Source organism: Nerophis ophidion, linkage group LG05, assembly GCF_033978795.1.
Source record: "Nerophis ophidion isolate RoL-2023_Sa linkage group LG05, RoL_Noph_v1.0, whole genome shotgun sequence".
Classification (NCBI taxonomy): Eukaryota; Metazoa; Chordata; class Actinopteri; order Syngnathiformes; family Syngnathidae; genus Nerophis; species Nerophis ophidion.
Window position 1 is genome coordinate 64,024,315 of NC_084615.1, and position 19,918 is coordinate 64,044,232.

Here is a 19,918-nt window from a genome sequence, read left to right on the forward strand (position 1 = left end):
ATAAAAGTTTATGAGTTTGAACATCAAATATCTTGTTTTTGTAGTGCACTATATTGAATATGGGTTGAAAATGGTTTGCAAATCATTGTATTCCGTTTATATTTACATCTAACACAATTTCCCAACTCAAATGGAAACAGGTTTTGTACACGAATGTTTCTCTGCGGGCCGGTGTTGTGCCGAATTCTGCACCCCCGCCGTAAAATGCACCCCCTGGCGGGAGAACGCTTACGTCACTCGGTTGCGTCACCCGTCTCGAAAAGTAGCTAAACTCGGCTAAAATTGCCTCTTTCGGCATAAAAATGTACATAACAAGGTGAATAACCCAAGTTTTAGCTACTTTTCGAGACGGGTGACGCAACCGAGTGACGTAAGCGCGCTCCCGCCAGGGGGTGCATTTTACGGCGGGGGTGCATAATTCGGCACAACACATGTTGCAAATGTGTCCCGGACCGGTGGTTGGAGACCACTGCCCTATGGATTTAAATGTAAACCATCCCTATTTGTATGATGTATTACAAATTCCACCGCAGCATTACTAATGTCAATAATTAAATAAATGATTAAATTACGTATATGTTGCGAGGGTGTATGCGACAAACAAAAAGACACAACATCCATTTCCTTTGACTGTTTGGTGGAAGAGAAACAGCTGGAGTGAAAGTGGATGAGCTTTAAGCCTCTTATTTCCTGCAAAGCAAGAAGCTGCAACCTTCAGCTTTAAACTCTCGGGATCAGTGAGTCGACGGCAACAGGAAGCCGGTGTGATCTGTTCATTTATTTGGCGTCATTCACCAGCAAGTCGTCTTGTTCGCAAGGGCAGCGCTTATTGGCGTCGAGAGCCGCGGCTTCGGAGTGGACGAAGGGAAATCCTTAACTGAGTTGCGTCATAACTACGTCAACAAACTCATCCACTGCCCAGGTACCACAGTAGCCGCCATATTCGCATCTATGGCAGGGTAGCGGTGCTGTTGCAGAGCGCATGGTCCCCTTATTGACAACATATCCTCCCTCACCGACACCCAAATCCCCCCGGATAGTGACCCACGGTCACGCAGCTTCCCTCCGGACGACCGAGCAGAGCAGCCGGGGGAAACATGCACTTTGGATCGGGGGTCTAGGTGGACTACGATGCCTTAGATTTACACCGGAATCCTGGCACAACATGGATATAAACAGCGTTAGTAGTGAGGTATGGTTGTACATTTTTGCTCGCTCAATGTTGTTTTTTTAAGGCTTTTTTCGCCCAGTGCTGGTATAGTTTGTCCCGGTGAAAGGTTGCCTTAAACTCGCGTCACGACCTGCGGCGCATCGCGATGCATGCTAACACGCCAGCTAATGCTAACAGCTGGTTAGATGTTTATTTGTATCGCGCTGTCTCGGCGTATCGCTTTGAAATTGGACTTGTGGAAGCTTCTAGAACCACTCAAGGACCTTGTACTGTTCACCCAAGAACGCACAGTTTCATTGTGGCTTTTGTTGCCATTTACACTTCTCCAAAGGAGTTTTCTCCTAGCTTAGCGTCTGTAGCATTAGCATGTAGTTTGGTTGTGACAGCTCGTAAGCCCAGTAACTTTTTCTTCTGAGTTGTTTTCAATACCATAACTTGGTGGACTGGTTATTTGTGTCCTCACCGTGCACCAACACGTATTTAGGAAGTTAACACACAACATAGTGCAGGCTTGTCTGGAGCAAGAAACCTGCGTTCAATGGATTCCGGCTTATCAGTGATTCCCAGAGCCCCAAAAAAGTCTGCGGGCAATGTTGTATGTTTGTATAATGCGCAATCTTTTTGCAATTTGCTTCCAGCTACATATTTGAATAATGTGTGGTGCACATTTTGCAAATCAATGGGCGCAAATACATGTTTTTGGTGTCAAAATAAGTGATTAAATACTCATGTAAATCTATTCATTTGTAGTCAGGATATTATAACCGAGTATTGCCCTCAAATCAGTCCAACCCTAACCCCAACCCTAACCACTATATAGTGTACATCCACGACTAAACTACTGACTAAACTACTACCACAACTTGGTTTTCTATTTATAAAATATGATAATGTAGGGTTACTGACTAAACCATCCACAAAATCTCGTCTTAAATCTCGTCTTGATTGATTGCGCACAATGGAAATGACGTATACTTTTTAAAGTGCGCGAGATTGCTGAAATGCTTACAACAGCTGTTGAGCGTTTTCCATTCAGGCTCCAGTACTCTGGAATGGCCTCCTGGTAACAGTTCAAGATGCTACCTCTAGAAGCATTTAAGTCCAACCTTAAACGCATTTGTATACTCTAGCCTTTAAATAGACCCCCTTTTTTAGACCAGTTGATCTGCCGTTTCTTTTCTTTTTCCTCCTCTGTCCCACTGTCCCTTGTGGAGGGGGTCCGGTGGCCATGGTTGAAGTACTAGCTGTCCAGATTCGGGACCCTGGATGGACCGCTCGCCTCCACTTGGGATGGTTTCCTTTGGGCTCCACTATGGACGGGACTCTCGCTACTGTGTTGGATCCACTTTGGACTGGATACTCACGGTTGTGTTGGATCTACCATGGATTGAACTTTCACAGCATCATGTTAGACCCGCTCGACATCCATTGCTTTCGGTCCCCTAGAGGGGGGGGTTGCCCACATATGCGGTCCTCTCCAAGGTTTCTCATAGTCATCATTCTCACTGTCACCGACGTCCCACTGGGGTGAGTTTTCCTTGCCATTATGTGGGCTCCACCGAGGATGTCGTCGTGGTTTGTGCAGCCCTTTGGGACACTGGTGATTTAGGGCCATATAAATAAACATTGATTGAAGTGAAGTAAGTTATGCTTTAGCATATAAACTTCCTGTGTGTGTTACATGGTAAAAAATAATGCAATGCAGTGCTATTAAAACCACATCTGGTGCACTTTTAACCTGTTCAAAGCTGCTTTGGGCACTGTAAGATGATTCAAATTGAGAAACAAATTATTTTCACAACCAAAATATAACAGCTCAATCTTTTTGTATTTGCGGCAAACTATTATTGTAAAGACAAGGATTACAATTAAAACACATCTACCTCGTAAAATACCAATCAATGTATTACTTAATTACTTAATCACAAGTGCCTCAAAGGGCTGCACAATCCACTAACATCCCCTGATCTAAACCCTCATCCGGGCAAGGAAAAATTCCAAAAGCCCAAAACAAGAAGAAGAATAAACCTCGGAAGGGGCCGCAGATGTGCGACCACACTGCTGGGTGACCGGCTACAATTGATGCCAATTTTGTACAGTTATTGCATTATTCATGACAATGTGAGTCTATTCCATGGGGGGTAAGCACAGGGTGATAAGAGGTCTTGGTCATAGAGGAGTGGTTCATTCCAAGTCGCGACGTAAAACAGCTATCGCATCCCCCAGACTGGTACATCTCCAGAGATTATCCGTGGCGCCCTCGTACCTCTCCATGCATGAGAGGGGGGGCAGAAAAGAGAAGCGGCGGATCAACTGGTGTAAAAATAGTCAATTAAAAAGCTAGAGTATATAGGTGACTTTAAAGGAGGGACTTTAATGCTTCTCGACATCTGTAACTGTTGCTATTAGGGCACTCCAGAGTGCTGGAGTCTGTGTAGAAAACTCTCTCGAGCCAGCTGTCATTTTTTGGGGCCTGAGAATCGCTAATAAGCCAATGTTCTTGTAACGGCGATTTTTGGACAGAGCATAGGGTACAATACAATCAGCAAAAAAATGATGGTGCTAAACCATTTAGTATTTTATACGTAAATAATAAAACCTCATCTACAGTGCACCGGTAGCAATGTAATTAAATATATAGTTATGCATGACTTACTGCCAAAACACTAATATCCACTGGAAAAGGCACATTTACTGCGAACAGACAACTGGAGCACTGAAGTAAACATCTAGATTAACCGCTTAAACTGGACTACCCTTTTAATCCACTTTGCATCAGTTTTGCACCATGTATGACAGTTAAACAAAACCGTGTTAAAAGAGCATTACGCATTGGTGAAATGATCCATTGCACGTTTTGTAAAATGACAGAAAAAAATGCCTGCCATGCTGTCAGTGTAGGCTGCACTCTTGTTGCAAGCTGTGATGAGCCACAGCAGAGGTGGGAGTGAAGATTAATGTGTTAGTGGCTGTAGCTTGAACATTTCATAGACCTCACAAATGTGCCGCAATGGTTTGTTTTATATCTTTTGACTTTGCGTTTTGTATATCATAAAGTAATGTTCAGTTTGTGGAGCTAAACCATATTGGAAAGGGATTTGCTGGCCTGGGTTCTGTGGATGTGAGTGAGCGCATGTCAATGTCTGTGGCTCCACCCACTGAGTGGGCTTGCGTAGTGCTATGACTCATCCTCTCTCTTCAGAGGCTTGATGGAATTCAACACACACAAACACTAGACAAAATACATCATACAGCAGCAAGCCACACCTCTCAATTGAAATCTGCAGACCTGTGCGTCCTTAATCAAATCTACATACATGATACATATACATAATGTTATGCAATTGCCTGCTTTTTTCTACTATTAATATTCCTTTGCGTTTTAAATGCACTCAAAAAGTAATACAGCAGAGCTCTTTGTTTTCGTTAATAAACTCTTATTAATTAAGATGGTCTACTGCCATGAATCAAGGCAAAGTCATTGTAGATCATTGTGATAGCCTGTCCAACGTTGTGTCCGGTTAGGTATGGGTCCGCTTAGGTCAGATCGCTGATATCATGGCAGCTATGCTGCTGCATAAGATTTGAAGCATGGATTGCATACTGTTTATCAACAAATAGACGTACATGCTGGTGAAAGTGCTCTGTTATTGCATTGTGACTCATCATTTTTATCTGTGGATTTGTTCGTCATTCACGTGGGCGTGCAGGAGCTGCATTTCTTTTCTGTTAAAAGCTTCTATGCACATGCTTTCCTTGAGGTTTGTGTTTCCCCATCGACTCATATTATGTAATTTTATTGTCGTTTGTTGTTGTGGCTGCAGGTAAATGGACATCAAATCATGGATGAACCTATGGAGGAGGGAGAATGTTATACACACTGTGTAAGAAATGACAGAGGCCACAATGCATGTAGGATCTATGTGTATTTGGCTTACGTTTTGTGTGTGTTTGTCTAGGATGAGGAGACCTACAAAGAGATTCCTATCACTCACCATGTGAAAGAGGGCTGCGAAAAAGCAGATCCGTCACAGTTTGAGCTCTTGAAAGTCTTGGGTCAGGGTTCGTTTGGCAAAGTGAGTAAGAACACAAACCAAACTATACGTTTTTTCTCTGTAGTCATCGTCCTGAAGTATTTTTGCTTGACCAGGTATTTCTAGTAAGAAAAATTATTGGTCCAGATGCCAGTCAGTTATATGCAATGAAAGTTCTAAAAAAGGCATCATTGAAAGGTAAGATGACTTTTCATAAGAATACACATCACTAATGGTCAAAGTTGACAATAAACCATTTCTCCTTCTTTTTTTGTTGACCAGTCAGGGACAGAGTTCGCACTAAGATGGAGAGAGATATCTTAGTGGAGGTCAATCATCCCTTCATAGTGAAATTGCACTATGGTAAGAGAATGGGCAAGTATGTAATTGGGTTCACGTGATTCTAGTTAAAGTTAAAGTACCAATGATTGTCACACACACTAGGTGTGGCGAAATTATTCTCTGTATTTGACCCAGCGGTGCCGCGCCCGGGAATCATTTTTGGTGATTTAACCCCCAATTCCAACCCTTAATGCTGAGTGCCAAGCAGGGAGGTAATGGGTCACATTTTTTATAGTCTTTGGTATGACTCAGCCGGGGTTTGAACTCACGACCAACCGAATATGCATCATCATGCAGTGATCAGAAATAATAATGTCCCTGTTTGTCACAGGATCACAATTTTGTTGATGTGGGGGATGATGTAATGTTCTAATCGTTGAATTTGCTAAGGTATTTTCAAAAAGTGAGTTGGCTAAATTAGAGCCCTATATATATATATATATATATATATATATATATATATATATATATATATATATATCCATCCATTTTCTACCGCTTATTCTCTTTTCGGAAGGCGGGGTACACCCTGGACAAGTCGCCACCTCATCGCAGTAAAAAAAAAAAAAAATATGTATATATATATATCTCAGCATATATATATATATATATATACATGTGTTTGTGTGTGTGTATATATATATATACATAAATATATATATATATATATATATATATGTGTGTGTATATATATATATATATATATATATATATATGTGTGTGTGTGTGTATATATATATCTCAGCATATATATATATATATATATATATATATATATATATAATGTGTGTGTGTGTATATATATATATATATATGTATGTATGTATGTATGTGCTCCAGCACCCCCCGCGACCCCGAAGGGAATAAGCGGTAGAAAATGGATATATGGATATATATAAGTATTATTATTATTTTTCTAAAAATATATAATTTACTCAATATACACTTTATTCCCAAAAGTATTTGACCACACACCCTGACTTGCATATGAACTTGAAGTGCCATCCCATTCCTAACCCATAGGGTTCAATATTATGTCAGTCCACCTTTTGCAGCTGTTATAGCTTTAACTCTTCTGGGAAGGCTAGCCACAATGCTGCGGAATGTTTTTATAGGAATTTTCGGCCATTCTTCCAAAAGCGCATTGGTGAGGTCAAACACTAATGTTGGTCGAGAAGGGCTGGCTTTCAGTCTCCGTTCTAATTCATCCCAAAGGTATTCTATCGGGTTCAGGTCAGGACTCTGAGCAGGCCAGTCAAGTTCATCCATATCAGACTTTGTCATCCATGTCTTTATGGACTTTGTTTTGTGCACTGGCATGATTCATCACTCCAGAGAACGTGTCTCCACTGCTCTAGAGTCCAGTGGCTACGTGCTTTACACCACTGCATCCGACGCTTTGCAGTGGACTTGGTGATGTATGGCTTGGATGCAGCTGCTCGGCCATGGAAACCCATTCCATGAAGCTCTCTGCGTACCGTACGTAGGCTATTTGGATTGTCACATGAAGTTTTGAGCTCTCTAGCTACTGACTGTGCGGGAAGTCGGCGACCTCTTTGCACTATGCGTTCAGCATCCGCTGACCCCTCTCTGTCAGTTTACGTGGCCTACCACTATGTGGATGAGTTGCTGTTGTTCCCAAACTCATCAATTTTCTTTTAATAATGCCGACAGTTAACTTTGGAATATTCAGGGGCGTGGAAATTTCGCGACTGGATTTGTTGCACAGGTGGCATCCTATGACAGTTCCACGTTGGAAATCACTGAGCTCCTGAGAGCGGCCCATTCTTTCACGAATGTTTGTAGAAACAGTCTCCATGCCAAAGTGCTTAATTTTATACACATGTGGCCAGGCCAACTGATTAGTACACCTGATTCTGATCATTAGGGTGTGTGGCCAAATACTTTTGCCAATATAGTGTATATTAACGTTGTTCCTCCCAGGGGAAACTGGGTAAAATACGGCACACTAAAAGTGTCACCTATTTATACTATATCAATTCATAAGGTTAATATTGTCCGCTTCTCTTTATTCCCCTACATTTATTTGCTTTCTTTTGTATTTTCAAGTTTTCATTACATATCAGTATTGTTGCATTTGAAACGATTGTATTGTTGATAAAAGATGTATTTATTATCCATTATCAGTGTGTTATTTATATTGGTATTTTTATTGTTTAATTTTTTTTGTGCGACAATGTGTATTGTCATTTTTGTGTTTCACGAGCTTCACGGTGGCAGAGGGGTTAGTGCGTCTGCCTCACAAAAAACGAAGGTCCTGCAGTCCTGGGTTCAATCCCAGGCTCAGGATCTTTCTGTGTGGAGTTTGCATGTTCTCCCCGTGAATGCGTGGGTTCCCTCCGGGTACTCCGGCTTCCTTCCTCTTCCAAAGACATGCACCTGGGGATAGGTTGATTGGCAACACTAAATTGGCCCTAGTGTGTGAATGTGAGTGTGAATGTTGTCTGTCTATCTGTGTTGGCCCTGCGATGAGATGGCGACTTGTCCAGGATGTACCCCGCCTTCCGCCCGATTGTAGCTGAGATAGGCGCCAGCACCCCCCGCAACCCCAAAAGGGAATAAGCGGTTTAAAATGGATGGATGGTTTACTATCTCCTTCACTTTCTGGTTCTTTACTATCATTTTTTGTATCATATTTGCATGGCGACTTGTCCAGTGTGTACCCCGCCTACTGCCCGTGTGCAGCTGAGATAGGCTCCAACATCCCCCTCAACACCCCCCCCCCCACCCCCGCAGATATTTGCTAATTATCTTTTGTTGTTGTTGTTGTTATATTTCTGTCTTATCCCCCTCCTGTCCCCGCATTCCCACCTCCCGACTTCTTTTTCTTCTTTCTATCCCCTCCTGTTCTGATCCGGCTGTGCCAAACATTAAATAAATCCTTTTGCTTAAGTGAAATACAAATAAATCACCAATTGAAGTACCCCACCCTTGTCTTTTGTAAAGTAAATCTGTACATCAGACATGGGCAACTACATCAACAATATGATTTGCCTGAGTGCCTGAACAGTACATGTTAAAAAAATTAAAATGGTAAAAAAATTAATGGATGATTAATGTGATATAAGTTTGTAATTAATCACGTGAGTGAACTCGTTATTTTTGACAGAAAAAAAATATATAACAACTTTAGCGCCACTGTTTTAATTTTGTAAGAATTTTAGTGTAGAGCCAATGTTTTAAAAAATGTTTTTACGGAAGGTTAACTACTCTTTTTCGATTTTGAATATGTGTCAAAAACGTTAAACAAAGGGGAGAGGAAGCTTTTGCCATATTGTATTGAGTAAAAAATAGAGAAGATTAAAATAAAATTAAAAAATTGGTCTTAGCCTAGGCCCTGGAGTGGGGGTGCAGACTGAGGCCAAGGGAAAAAAAAATACATATATATATATATTATACAGAATTATTGTGTAATGTTTAGTATTACTGCAATGAGGTGTCGACTTGTCCAGGGTGTACCCCGCCTTCCGCCCGATTGTAGCTGAGATAGGCACCAGGGCCCCCCGCAACCCCAAAGGGAATAAGCGGTAGAAAGTGGATGGATGGATGGATGTTTAGGATTATGTATGATTACACTGCAACATTCAACATATTTAATTGTTCATGTCATTAATAGTATTATACCTACAGTATATTAGTATATTGGAGGAGTTGTCGTTTATTATAGGTGTATTAAATTTTATCCTTGTCTTCGGCTTCTTTTTGACTATTTATTATTGGTTGTTGATTGACTTACATTACTAAATAATAATAATAAATAAAATACACTGTTTCCTTGTTTTGACAGCCTTTCAGACTGAAGGGAAACTATATTTAATACTGGACTTTCTCAGGGGAGGGGATGTATTCACTCGCTTATCCAAAGAGGTAAGATTAAGTCCCGTTTTACCATTCTCATTTTACCTAAAATATAGCCCTCCGATATTTTTTTATCCGTCCGTGTGAAAAGCAAATTGTGTGTTTCTTTAACATTCACCAGTATTTTAATTAACTCTGGCAGGCACTGTCAAGTCATGTCTCTTCTATTTGTCTCTACATTTAATCATGTTTTGATGGTAATTTCTCAAGGAAACACTTTCTGCATTCATAGTACTAATTGCTTGTCGGTCTGTGGCCCTGATCTGTTATTTTTTTAAAGATTTTTGTCGTGATAGATTTTTTGTTGAAAGCATGTCTTAAAAACAAAGCAATAGCTGTTCGCAATGTCAAATCTACATTATACAGAATCACATTACTTTGAAATGATCACATAGTGACAATAACACTTATTTTTATTGTTGTTTTATTTCCTTGTAATTACTGATATCTTAGCTCACTACTGAAATGTCTTCCTCTGAGTTCAGAGAGTAAATCTGTCCAGTTCTGTACAGGTTATGTTTACAGAGGAAGATGTAAAATTCTACCTTGCAGAGCTGGCCCTGGCCCTCGACCATCTGCACAACTTGGGCATAGTTTACAGAGATCTCAAGCCAGAAAAGTATGAGACCTTGTTTTTACCTTTGAACTTGCACACACATATCCCTGTCCCCTCTTAACAAAATGCTTGGTTTTGCTTCTTGAATTTAATAACTGTTTGTAAAACCACTTAAAGAGAGATTTTCTATACAGTATAGGTGGGTTGCAATCACGTCACTTATAGGCACATCCGGGTTTCAGGCGATGATTTAAGGCCCATTAGGCTACTGTTAATATACCCGAATTAGTGCATATTTGGGCGTATTTTGAAAGGTTTAGAGGCAAATATAAAAGCGATAATGAAAACAATTTAAATGGGATGCAGTGGATTTTTACCCTCAAAAAGTATTTTTTTTTTACAGATTAAAACCATTTATTATGACCAAGAGGTTACTGCTACTTCACTTCACTTGACACAGTATTTAGAGAAGAAAAGATTGAAGGCACATGTATTTACATCTAGAGGGATCCACAAATAAAACATTAATCGGTGAAAGACAAAAGTTATACTTATGCGTGTATCTGTAAGTACTGTATTTGAGAGACATAACAAGTGCCATGTTGCCATGATCATGCCGCTAATCATGAAAAAGAAAAGTTGGTTTGCAGTTGATTTCCTGCTACAAATATTAGTCTCATATAAAATTAATGTCTACAAATGTTGTTATGGTGTGAAAGTTCATATTTTGTCTTATTATTTAGCTGTGTAAAGCGCTTTGAGTCACTATAGAAAAAGCGCCATATAAATATAATTCACTTCACTTCACTGTAATATCCCTGTTGTTCAGCATGAATTATTACTAATGATATCAAAATATAATTTATGCAGTTGTGCCTATGAGAGATTTATTCATCTTCTTTAGAATAGAATAGAAAGTACTTTATTGATCCCTGGGGGAAATTCAGCACCACAATTCGCTCACAATAGACAACAATAATAATAAATAATATATAACATATATATACAATATATAATATATGAATAGTATAAATATATTCCACATTTAAGTGCAGTCAAGAAGGAACATATGCATTATACAGTCTGATGGCTGTCGGTATGAAGGACCACCTGTGTCGTTCCATGTTGCATTTAGGGAGTCTGAGCCTTCCACTGAACGTGCTAATTCTCTCCGCAAGGTCCGAGTGTAGTGGGTGGGAGGTGTTGTCCATAATGGCTAGGAGTTTTGCTAGACTTCTCCTCTCTGACACCACCGCCAGAGAGTCCAGCTCCACTCCCACCACATTACTGGCCTTCTCTACCAACTTGTCCAGTCTGTTTGCGTCCCTCACTCTCAGCCCGCTGCCCCAGCAAGCCACGGCATATAAGAAAGCAGCCGCCACCACCGACTCGTAAAACATCATCATCATCTTTGTACATCTTTACTAATACTATAAATAATGTTTTCTTGATGCTAACAAAGACGCTATAATGTGGTCATCCGTTTCGAACAAAGCATTTGGCTTTACGGTACAACGACTAAGCTTTTAGTTTTTGTTATGAAAATCAGCAACGAAAATACGGTGGATTGGAACAACAATCAGAATATTTATTACGAGGACTTAACGTGACGTTAGTTCATTTTCACCACCAGGTCTTCCTAGTCACAGCATTTTTAGGCATTGTAACCACAAAAGAACACAAACTAATGCGATCTCTTGTCCTTTCTTCATGTTTAGTTCTGCTATCAAACACGAGTAATATAGTAAAGAATAAACTCAATTGCATAACAGAAAGTTTCTCAAAAAAATCTAATGTTCAAACAAACATTTTACAAAGTGATCGTTTCCAACACAAGCATGGTCCAATTGTATTCCACAAGATGATGAAAGTGATATTATTAAGACCCATTTTCTTCCATTACTTTGTTTTTTTTCCCTACCTTTATGAAACACTTTTTGCGCCACCCTATGAAAGCTCTTCCCTATCCCTCTATTTGAACAATTAGAACATCCAAGAACCGAACAGCAATACGGCATGTTCTGCTCAAACTCTACACTCACTCTCACTTGTTTTAATGCTATGCTCAAGCTGCTTGACCATTGTGTGAATTAAGCTGCGAGGAAGAAAAACTGATGTCACGTCATATGCAACCCTCCTATTGACTGAAGACTTAAAGCTCTCTTTTTGCTTTTGCCTCTTGGCATATTAAAGAGAAAAGTACGACTTTTGTATAAATATCAGAGTAAGTGGTAAAAAGGTTGTAAAGAATGATTTGAAGCTTTCCATCATGGACAATTTGCTCTCTTTTTTTCCAGTATCTTACTTGATGAAGCTGGACATGTAAAGTTAACAGGTATGTTTTTACATATTGTACTGTCTCGTATGAGTTGAAAGTCGTATACAAAGTCATCTAAAATTACTCATGTGAGTTTATTGTAAAAAATCCTTGAATACACAAGTTTGTGGAAAATTTTATTTTCAAATGTTATACAGTCATTAACATTCTTTTGAATCCAAAAATAAATATAAGGAAACGGTTACAACCCCCTCACTTCTATGTGTATGCTTTTTTATCTATCCTGCAACTTCTGGATACACCTGCAACTTTTTTGTCTGTCCCAATGTGACATAATTGGATGTCATTGTATGCAGATTTTGGCCTGAGCAAAGAGTCAGTGGATGCTGATAAGAAGGCTTATTCTTTCTGTGGTACGGTAGAGTATATGGCCCCTGAGGTGGTCAACAGAAGAGGACACACGCAAAGTGCCGACTGGTGGTCGCTGGGAGTACTGATGGTATGTAAACATTTTTATCACTTGCTCACCATCTGTAACTTTGACCAGGGCTTCCGACATCTTTTCAGAAATTTAAATATGTCTCTTTCTCGGGGCACAAAATAATGTCCTGTATTTCCATAATATATACAAAATGAATGATGATTATTTATTATTAGGGGGTGTCCCGGATCCGACCAGGACTTCAACATTTTTTCACAAATTGAAATATGTCTTTCTTGGGGTACACAATAATATCCTGTATTTCCATAGTATATAGAAAATGAATCATGATTAATGTATTATTATTATGGGGTGTCCCGGTACAATATTGATATTGGATATATGTTCGATATCAGTAAAAAAAACAGATCAGGGTGATAAAACGTAAAATCTATATTGTGATATGTATTACAGCGTACTGCAATAACAATGTGTATCACAAGTCACAGTATATAATTTGGTATATGCAAATAATAATAAAACCATTTCAAAATGGGTTACAAATGCTCCTAACTTGGTTGTATCAATTTTTTAAAACTATTTCGTTAATTTCCTTGCTAGATTACTGTCAATACCTGGTTACTATTTGTTTGTTACATGTTTTTATTTACGCTTCTGTTAAAATGTAATAAGCACTTTATCTTCTGTTTTGAAGATAAGTACATATGCTGTCTGGCTAGCTGTTTACAAACAAAACATGAAATTTAGGCTAATACTTACCACATTCTGTAATATGATTAATGTTTTTCAGTCAGTACAGATTGGTGTCCTGTCGCAATGTTGTGCATTACAAACTCTGTTTCGTGTTGTCGTAAAAGCTAGCTTATCTCTTTCTGTAACTAGCTTTTACGGCTAATACCGAAGCATGCCAATGTGTTACTACACTAGAAAAAGAGTTCCTCAGTGTTCGCTCCTACAATTACAATGTTGCTGCAGCCTGTTTATTATACAGGTTACGGAACGTAAATGAAGTGTTGTTTTTTATGCATTTTTAAAGTGATTTAGAGGTAGAGTTGATTGCTTCCAGTAGCTGCATTGCTAGCCACCAAGGAATAACTGATTTTTACATAAGAATGCACAAAAACCCAAAACATTTGTCTTCTTGGATTGTGAACGATTGGCAAAATTCCCCAAAAAGTGCAGTTCACCTTCAAAGCCCTCCTGTGTCCAGGGATTTATTTCCTGAGTTTTTTAAACAATATTTTCCATCCCTTTTCTACCGCTTGTCACTTTTGGGGGTCCCATCTGCGGTGGAGCCTATCCTAGCTGTATTCTGGCGGAAGGAGGTGTACACCTCGGACAAGTAACACTGATAGACAGACAACATTCACACTCTTGGGCCAATTTAGTGTTGCCAATCAACCTTTCCCGTGGTGCATGTCTTTGGAGGTTGGTGGAAGCCGGAGTACCCGAGTACACAGGGAGAACATGCAAACTCCACACAAAAAGACCCTGAAACCGTGGATCGAACCCAGAACCTTTGAGTTTGAGGCACCGGCACTAACCCCTGCACCACTGTACTTCCCAACAACAATATTTGTTTAACATTTATTTTTTTAAATTCTCATTGATCTCCCTAGGTAAACCATAAATTACTTAACTATTTACAGTATTTATGAGAACTTTAATTATTGTGTACTATATGTTTGTATGTATTATTTGTACGATATGTATTATTTATTTACTTGGTTATGGTATATGTATTTATTTATTCATATATTCTGTGTTCTGTTAAAAATAACAAAGAAATTCGATAAAACTGCTAAGAGCTGAAAAGGGGTAGGATTAAATAAGTTCTGCTTCTTCTTACCCCTTTTCGTATGTGCTGTTATCAAACAACTGGAAATATGTTTTGCATTAGATTGTAAATGTATGCATGTTCGAAATAAACTGTAACTTACAATAACAACAATGACAAAATAATTGTAATACAAAATATCAATCTAACCACTGTACTATTGACCTGTTATATATTTGTTATCGTAACTGTCGCTATTTGTATCGATCTGCTCATCTCTGTTTACATTCAAGAACTCTAGCCTGCGGTGTGTGGGGTAGCGTGTTTAGCTATTCCTGGTCCTACTTTGGCGATACGTAGTTTATTAGCTCCCATGAAGACAAGTATTTCTGACTTAAAAGTATGAATTTGTACCAAGTGCCGGTAGTTTTTGGTAACGGTTTCTAATTGGGTCAGTCCAGTAGGACCATTAAGAATCTGGACAAATGATACAAATTTCGTTATTTTTTTAAGTTTTTTTCATTTTTTGTTGTTGTTGTATTTACAACAAGCTGTCACTTTTACTGTATTTTTCGGACTATAAGTCGCAGTCTTCTCCACAGTCCAGCGGGGGGTGAGGAAAAGTATATATATATATTTATTATTATTTTTTTTTAAATTTATTCATTTATTTATTTTTTTTTTTTATAGTTTGGCCAAGTCTCACCTCCGGCCAAACTACAAAAAAAAACGCGACTTATAGTCCGAAAAATATGGTACATCAGGTGCCATCGCTATGCATAATAAAAAAGGACACATGTATTAGATCTGATAATCATCTTAAAATAATCACAAATAAGAAAGCAACACTACATAAAAGTTTGTAACACAATAATATTTCATCCTCAAAGTTACACACGCTAATAAAAGTTTGTGTCAGTGTGACGTGAATGCACTTTACTTTACTTTACTTTAATCCACAGGCTTTGATTGTTCGATTGAAACTTTTATTAGTAGATTGCACAGTTCAGTATATATTCCGTACAATTGACCACTAAATGGTAACACCCGGATAAAGTTTTTCGACTTGTAAATCAATTCATGGTACAAATATACATTATCATCATAATACAGTCATCACACAAGTTAATCATCAGAGTATATACATTGAATTATTTACATTATTTACAATCCAGGGGGTGGGATTAGGAGGGTTTGGTTGATATCAACACTTCAGTCATCAACAATTGCATCATCAGAGAAATGGACATTGAAACAGTGTAGGTCTGACCTAGTAGGATATGTACAGCGAGCAGAGAACATAATGGGTTCAGATAGCATAAGAACAAGTATGTACATTAGAAATACATTTGATTATTTACATTTGGTTATTTACAATCCGGGGAGATGGGATGTGGAGGGGTGAGGGTGTTAGTAAAGGGTTGAATTCGCCAGAAGGTGTTGTTTTAGTGCGGCTTTGAAGGAGGATAGAGATGCACTTACTTTTACACCTGTTGGGAGTGCATTCCACATTGATGTGGCATAGAAGGAGAATGAGTTAAGACCTTTGTTAGATCAGAATATGGGTTTAACGTGGTTTGTGGAGCTCCCCTTGGTGTTGTGGTTATGGAGGTCATTTACGTTATATTTACGAATATTAATCCACTCAGAGAAGTAAATGATTCAAGTAAATTAATCCATTAATTTTCTCTGAAGCAAGATAACATCCTCAGACAGGTCTCTCTGGAGTCGCCATCTGGCTCAAAACACACTTTGCTTAAATGCACACTCACCTGACATGCTAATTGATTGAATTGATTTATATTATGTAATATATGTTTAAGGTAAGAGGTAGAATGACTACATGATGACCACAACTGCATTGCGTCTTGCACTGCAAACATAGTTAACTTGTTTAGGACTGAAGGGGAACAGCACTTTTTTCGGAATTTTGCCTATTGTTCATATTCATTATGAAAGACATGACGACGGATGTATTTTTTTAATGTATTCTAAATAGAAGATACATGTGATCAAAAGTCTGCTTACAAAGGAGCCTAATGAAGCTGCTCTATTCTGCCTACAAAAGCATTTTAAAAAAACATGCAAAAAATTAAGTTTTTTTTATACATGATGTAAGTATATATGAAATGTAGTAACGGGCACATTTATAATAATATTTAATATTTAAGTTACACAACTATAATCTGTCATCAGCATGCACTATCACGATATAAGTATAGTATTGAAAGCTCTATCGTTGGCCAAATTTACATCATTTATTAGGTTTGTCATCTCTCGCACGACCCTATTTTGAATTATATTGGCTTGCATAGCTCTGATACAAACAGTCCTGCAGCACCTTTACTTGTGCAAAGCTGAACAGCCAGTTAAAAGTTAAAAAGTCTCCCAATAAAGACACAGTCAATAAGCACATAAAGTTGGTCTTTTCTTGTATTTTAGCAACTTAGAAAAGGTAAACATGGTAGGTCATAGGCTAATAGGAGCTATCAGCTACACATCAATAAGTACACAATCGCACACTAGCTAGAGATATGTAATTAGTGTCCTTAATTGAAAAGTATTGCAGTCTAAAACGCAACATTTGTTAATATAAAAAAATATTACTTAAGCTACAAAGTCTCCAGTGCAGAAACATATCAAAAACTTATCCAGTTACAAAAATGTCCAGATCATTCAACTTACTGCATCTTGAGCCTAATTTGATAAATTATTGTGGCCACTCTCTGTTATCAAAAACTGACTACCACCATACTTCATTTTTAAAAGAGCATACATCCATTCCAAATGGTTAATTATGAACAGATTAGTGTATTTTATAACTACAATTGTTTTCAATTTGAGTAATTTATCTTGATCAAAGCTTTTTGAGTTTGTATAATTTGTGCTTATATTGTATCTGATCAATATAGGTATTGGCCAATATTCAAAGCTCCAACATCGATATTGTATCAGAAGTGAATAAGTTGTATCGAGACACCCCTATTTATTATAACAAACATGAATGAAAAATGCATGCCTGCTTGAAAAATCTGAAAAATGTTGAATAAAAATGTGCGTGGCTCTTGTTAATCCAACGAAATTTGACACAGGACATGTTTTGGTACTTGCAATTTTACTGACTGGACTCTAACTATATGTTTCTGCTTGTTCAAATGTTTGCAGTTTGAGATGCTAACGGGGACATTACCATTCCAAGGCAAAGATCGAAATGAGACCATGAACATGATTCTCAAGTGAGTTACACACTAAATATGTTGCCTTATTAGCACTCCAATAAGATAACAAAAGTGAGATATAAGTAGTATTTACACCATTACTTAGTGCTTGCAGTAGGGTTGTTTTTGTTTCTCCTGAATGTCTAAAAATCTGGCCACAATGTCACACTTTTCCAAATACACACCAAAACTTAAAGGCCTACTGAAATGAGATTTTCTTATTCAAACGGGAATAGCAGGTCCATTCTATGTGTCATACTTGATCATTTCGCGATATTGCCATATTTTTGCCAAAAGGATTTAGTAGAGAACATCGACGATAAAGTTTACAACTTTTGGTCGCTAGTAAAAAAGCCTTGCCTGTACCGGAAGTAGCAGACTAAGTGCGCGTGACGTCACGGGTTGTAGGGCTCCTCACATCCTCACATTGTTTACAATCTTGGCCACGTGCAGCGAGAGCGATTCGGACAGAGAAAGCGACGATTTCCCCATTAATTTGAGCGAGGATGAAAGATTTGTGGATGAGGATAGTGAGAGTGAAGGACTAGAAAGAAAAAAAAAAAGACAGGGCATTGGGAGCGATTCAGATGTTATTAGACACATTTACTAGGATAATTCTGGAAAATCCCTTATCTGCTTATTGTGTTACTAGTGTTGTAGTGAAATTAGACTGTCGTACCTGAAAGTCGGAGGGGTGTGGCCACGGTGTGGTGACCGCGAGTGTCTCTGAGGGAAGCCACGTTTCTCGACGAGGCGAAGCGAGAGCAGCCGGTCGGGCTGGGCTGAGCCTTTTTTTCCCCTCCTCCACGGTGGAAGCATTCCACGTTCAAGGGTGGCCGGTCGGAGGAGGCAAGACAGCCCGCAGCTGCCTCTTTGACAGGTGCACGAGGAACGACGCAAGCTCCGCTCATGTCTACAGTAAGAACCGACTTATTCCCACAATTTTCTCACCGAAACCTGCCGGTTGACATGTGGTAGAGAACCATGTTCGCTTGACCGCTCTGTTCCATAGTAAAGCTTCACCTTCGGGAATGTAAACAAGGAAATACCGGCTGTGTTTGTGTTGCTAAAGGCAGCTGCAATACACTGTTTACCACGTACATCTTTCTTCTTTCTAGTCTCCATTATTAATTGAACAAATTGCAAAAGATTCAGCAACATAGATGTCCAGAATACTGTGTAATTATGCGATTAAAGCAGACTACTTATAGCTGGGATCAGGATGGAAAAAAATGTCCGCTATAATCCGAGACGTCACGCGCATGCGTCATCATACGCGTCATCATACCAACGTTTTCAACAGGATACTTCGCGCGAAATTTAAAATTGCAATTTAGTAAACTAAAAAGGCTGTATAGGCATGTGTTGCAATGTTAAGATTTCATCATTGATATATAAACTATCAGACTGCGTGGTCGGTAGTAGTGGGTTTCAGTAGGCCTTTAACAGGGTGATGATGGAGAGAACATCCGAATCTTTACTGCTCATGCCCTACACACTAATGACCATACAGATGCACTTCAGCAAGCACAGGAAGGCACGTTCTGACCCATGCTGATGTTTCAAAGGCAGAAGAAGAGTAACTATCTTACAGCTATTGGTGTAAAAAGCAAGCAGATATTTATTTGCACATAAAAGCAGTCTAAGTAAAATGTATGTATCTTTAAGTGATGACTCGAAGGTTTTTTAAATACTGTAAATATTCCATTGACCGGTTCCTCTTTTTCCTCCCATGTAGAGCAAAGTTAGGAATGCCTCAGTTCCTTAGTTTGGAAGCCCAAAGTTTGCTAAGGATGCTGTTTAAACGTAACCCCACAAACAGACTAGGTGAGTTGTAGTTTCATGGTGCATCAACCAAAGAGAGACTGTCCTCAAAGAGGATGTCTGCTCCTTGTTCAAACCATGATCTTGTTAACTGTTTGGCATTGTTTTCAATCACATGCTGAATACCTCAAATGGAACAATGTGTGGCAGTTTTGATTCCTTTCAAAGAGGTACAACTTCATTGTGCCAGGTTTTCTAATATTATGTGATCTGTGTCCTAAGGGGCCGGACCCGACGGCGTGGAAGAGATCAAGCGCCACGCTTTTTTCTCCACAATCGACTGGAATGTGGGTACACACAGAATTTCAAATTTTTCACGGGCCTGCACATACACACAAGTATCTCTGTAGCTTCTGTTGAAGATTCACACCTCACAAACGTTCAGCTTGCCGGTCAC

The 19,918-nt window shown here is 38.9% G+C and overlaps 1 protein-coding gene across 4 annotated transcripts in view; it reads left to right on the forward strand.

Moving 5' to 3' along the window:
* The first annotated feature begins 644 nt into the window (after nt 1–644).
* The window catches only part of rps6kal (ribosomal protein S6 kinase a, like), a 40,041-nt gene continuing 20,767 nt past the window's right edge, over nt 645–19,918 (forward strand). Inside the window, exons 1-13 of one of the 4 annotated variants that reach the window (XM_061901762.1) lie at nt 645–922; nt 1,041–1,192; nt 4,996–5,055; nt 5,131–5,247; nt 5,322–5,403; nt 5,488–5,568; nt 9,356–9,435; nt 9,939–10,045; nt 12,280–12,317; nt 12,617–12,759; nt 17,645–17,715; nt 19,436–19,524; nt 19,744–19,808. In XM_061901762.1, coding sequence (XP_061757746.1) covers nt 1,166–1,192; nt 4,996–5,055; nt 5,131–5,247; nt 5,322–5,403; nt 5,488–5,568; nt 9,356–9,435; nt 9,939–10,045; nt 12,280–12,317; nt 12,617–12,759; nt 17,645–17,715; nt 19,436–19,524; nt 19,744–19,808 — 960 coding nt within the window. In that variant the 5' untranslated portion in view covers nt 645–922; nt 1,041–1,165. Of the gene's footprint in view, nt 1,193–4,995; nt 5,056–5,130; nt 5,248–5,321; nt 5,404–5,485; nt 5,569–9,355; nt 9,436–9,928; nt 10,046–12,279; nt 12,318–12,616; nt 12,760–17,644; nt 17,716–19,435; nt 19,525–19,743; nt 19,809–19,918 lie in introns of those variants that run through there. The other 3 variants (XM_061901761.1, XM_061901763.1, XM_061901764.1) reach the window with 3 other exon arrangements.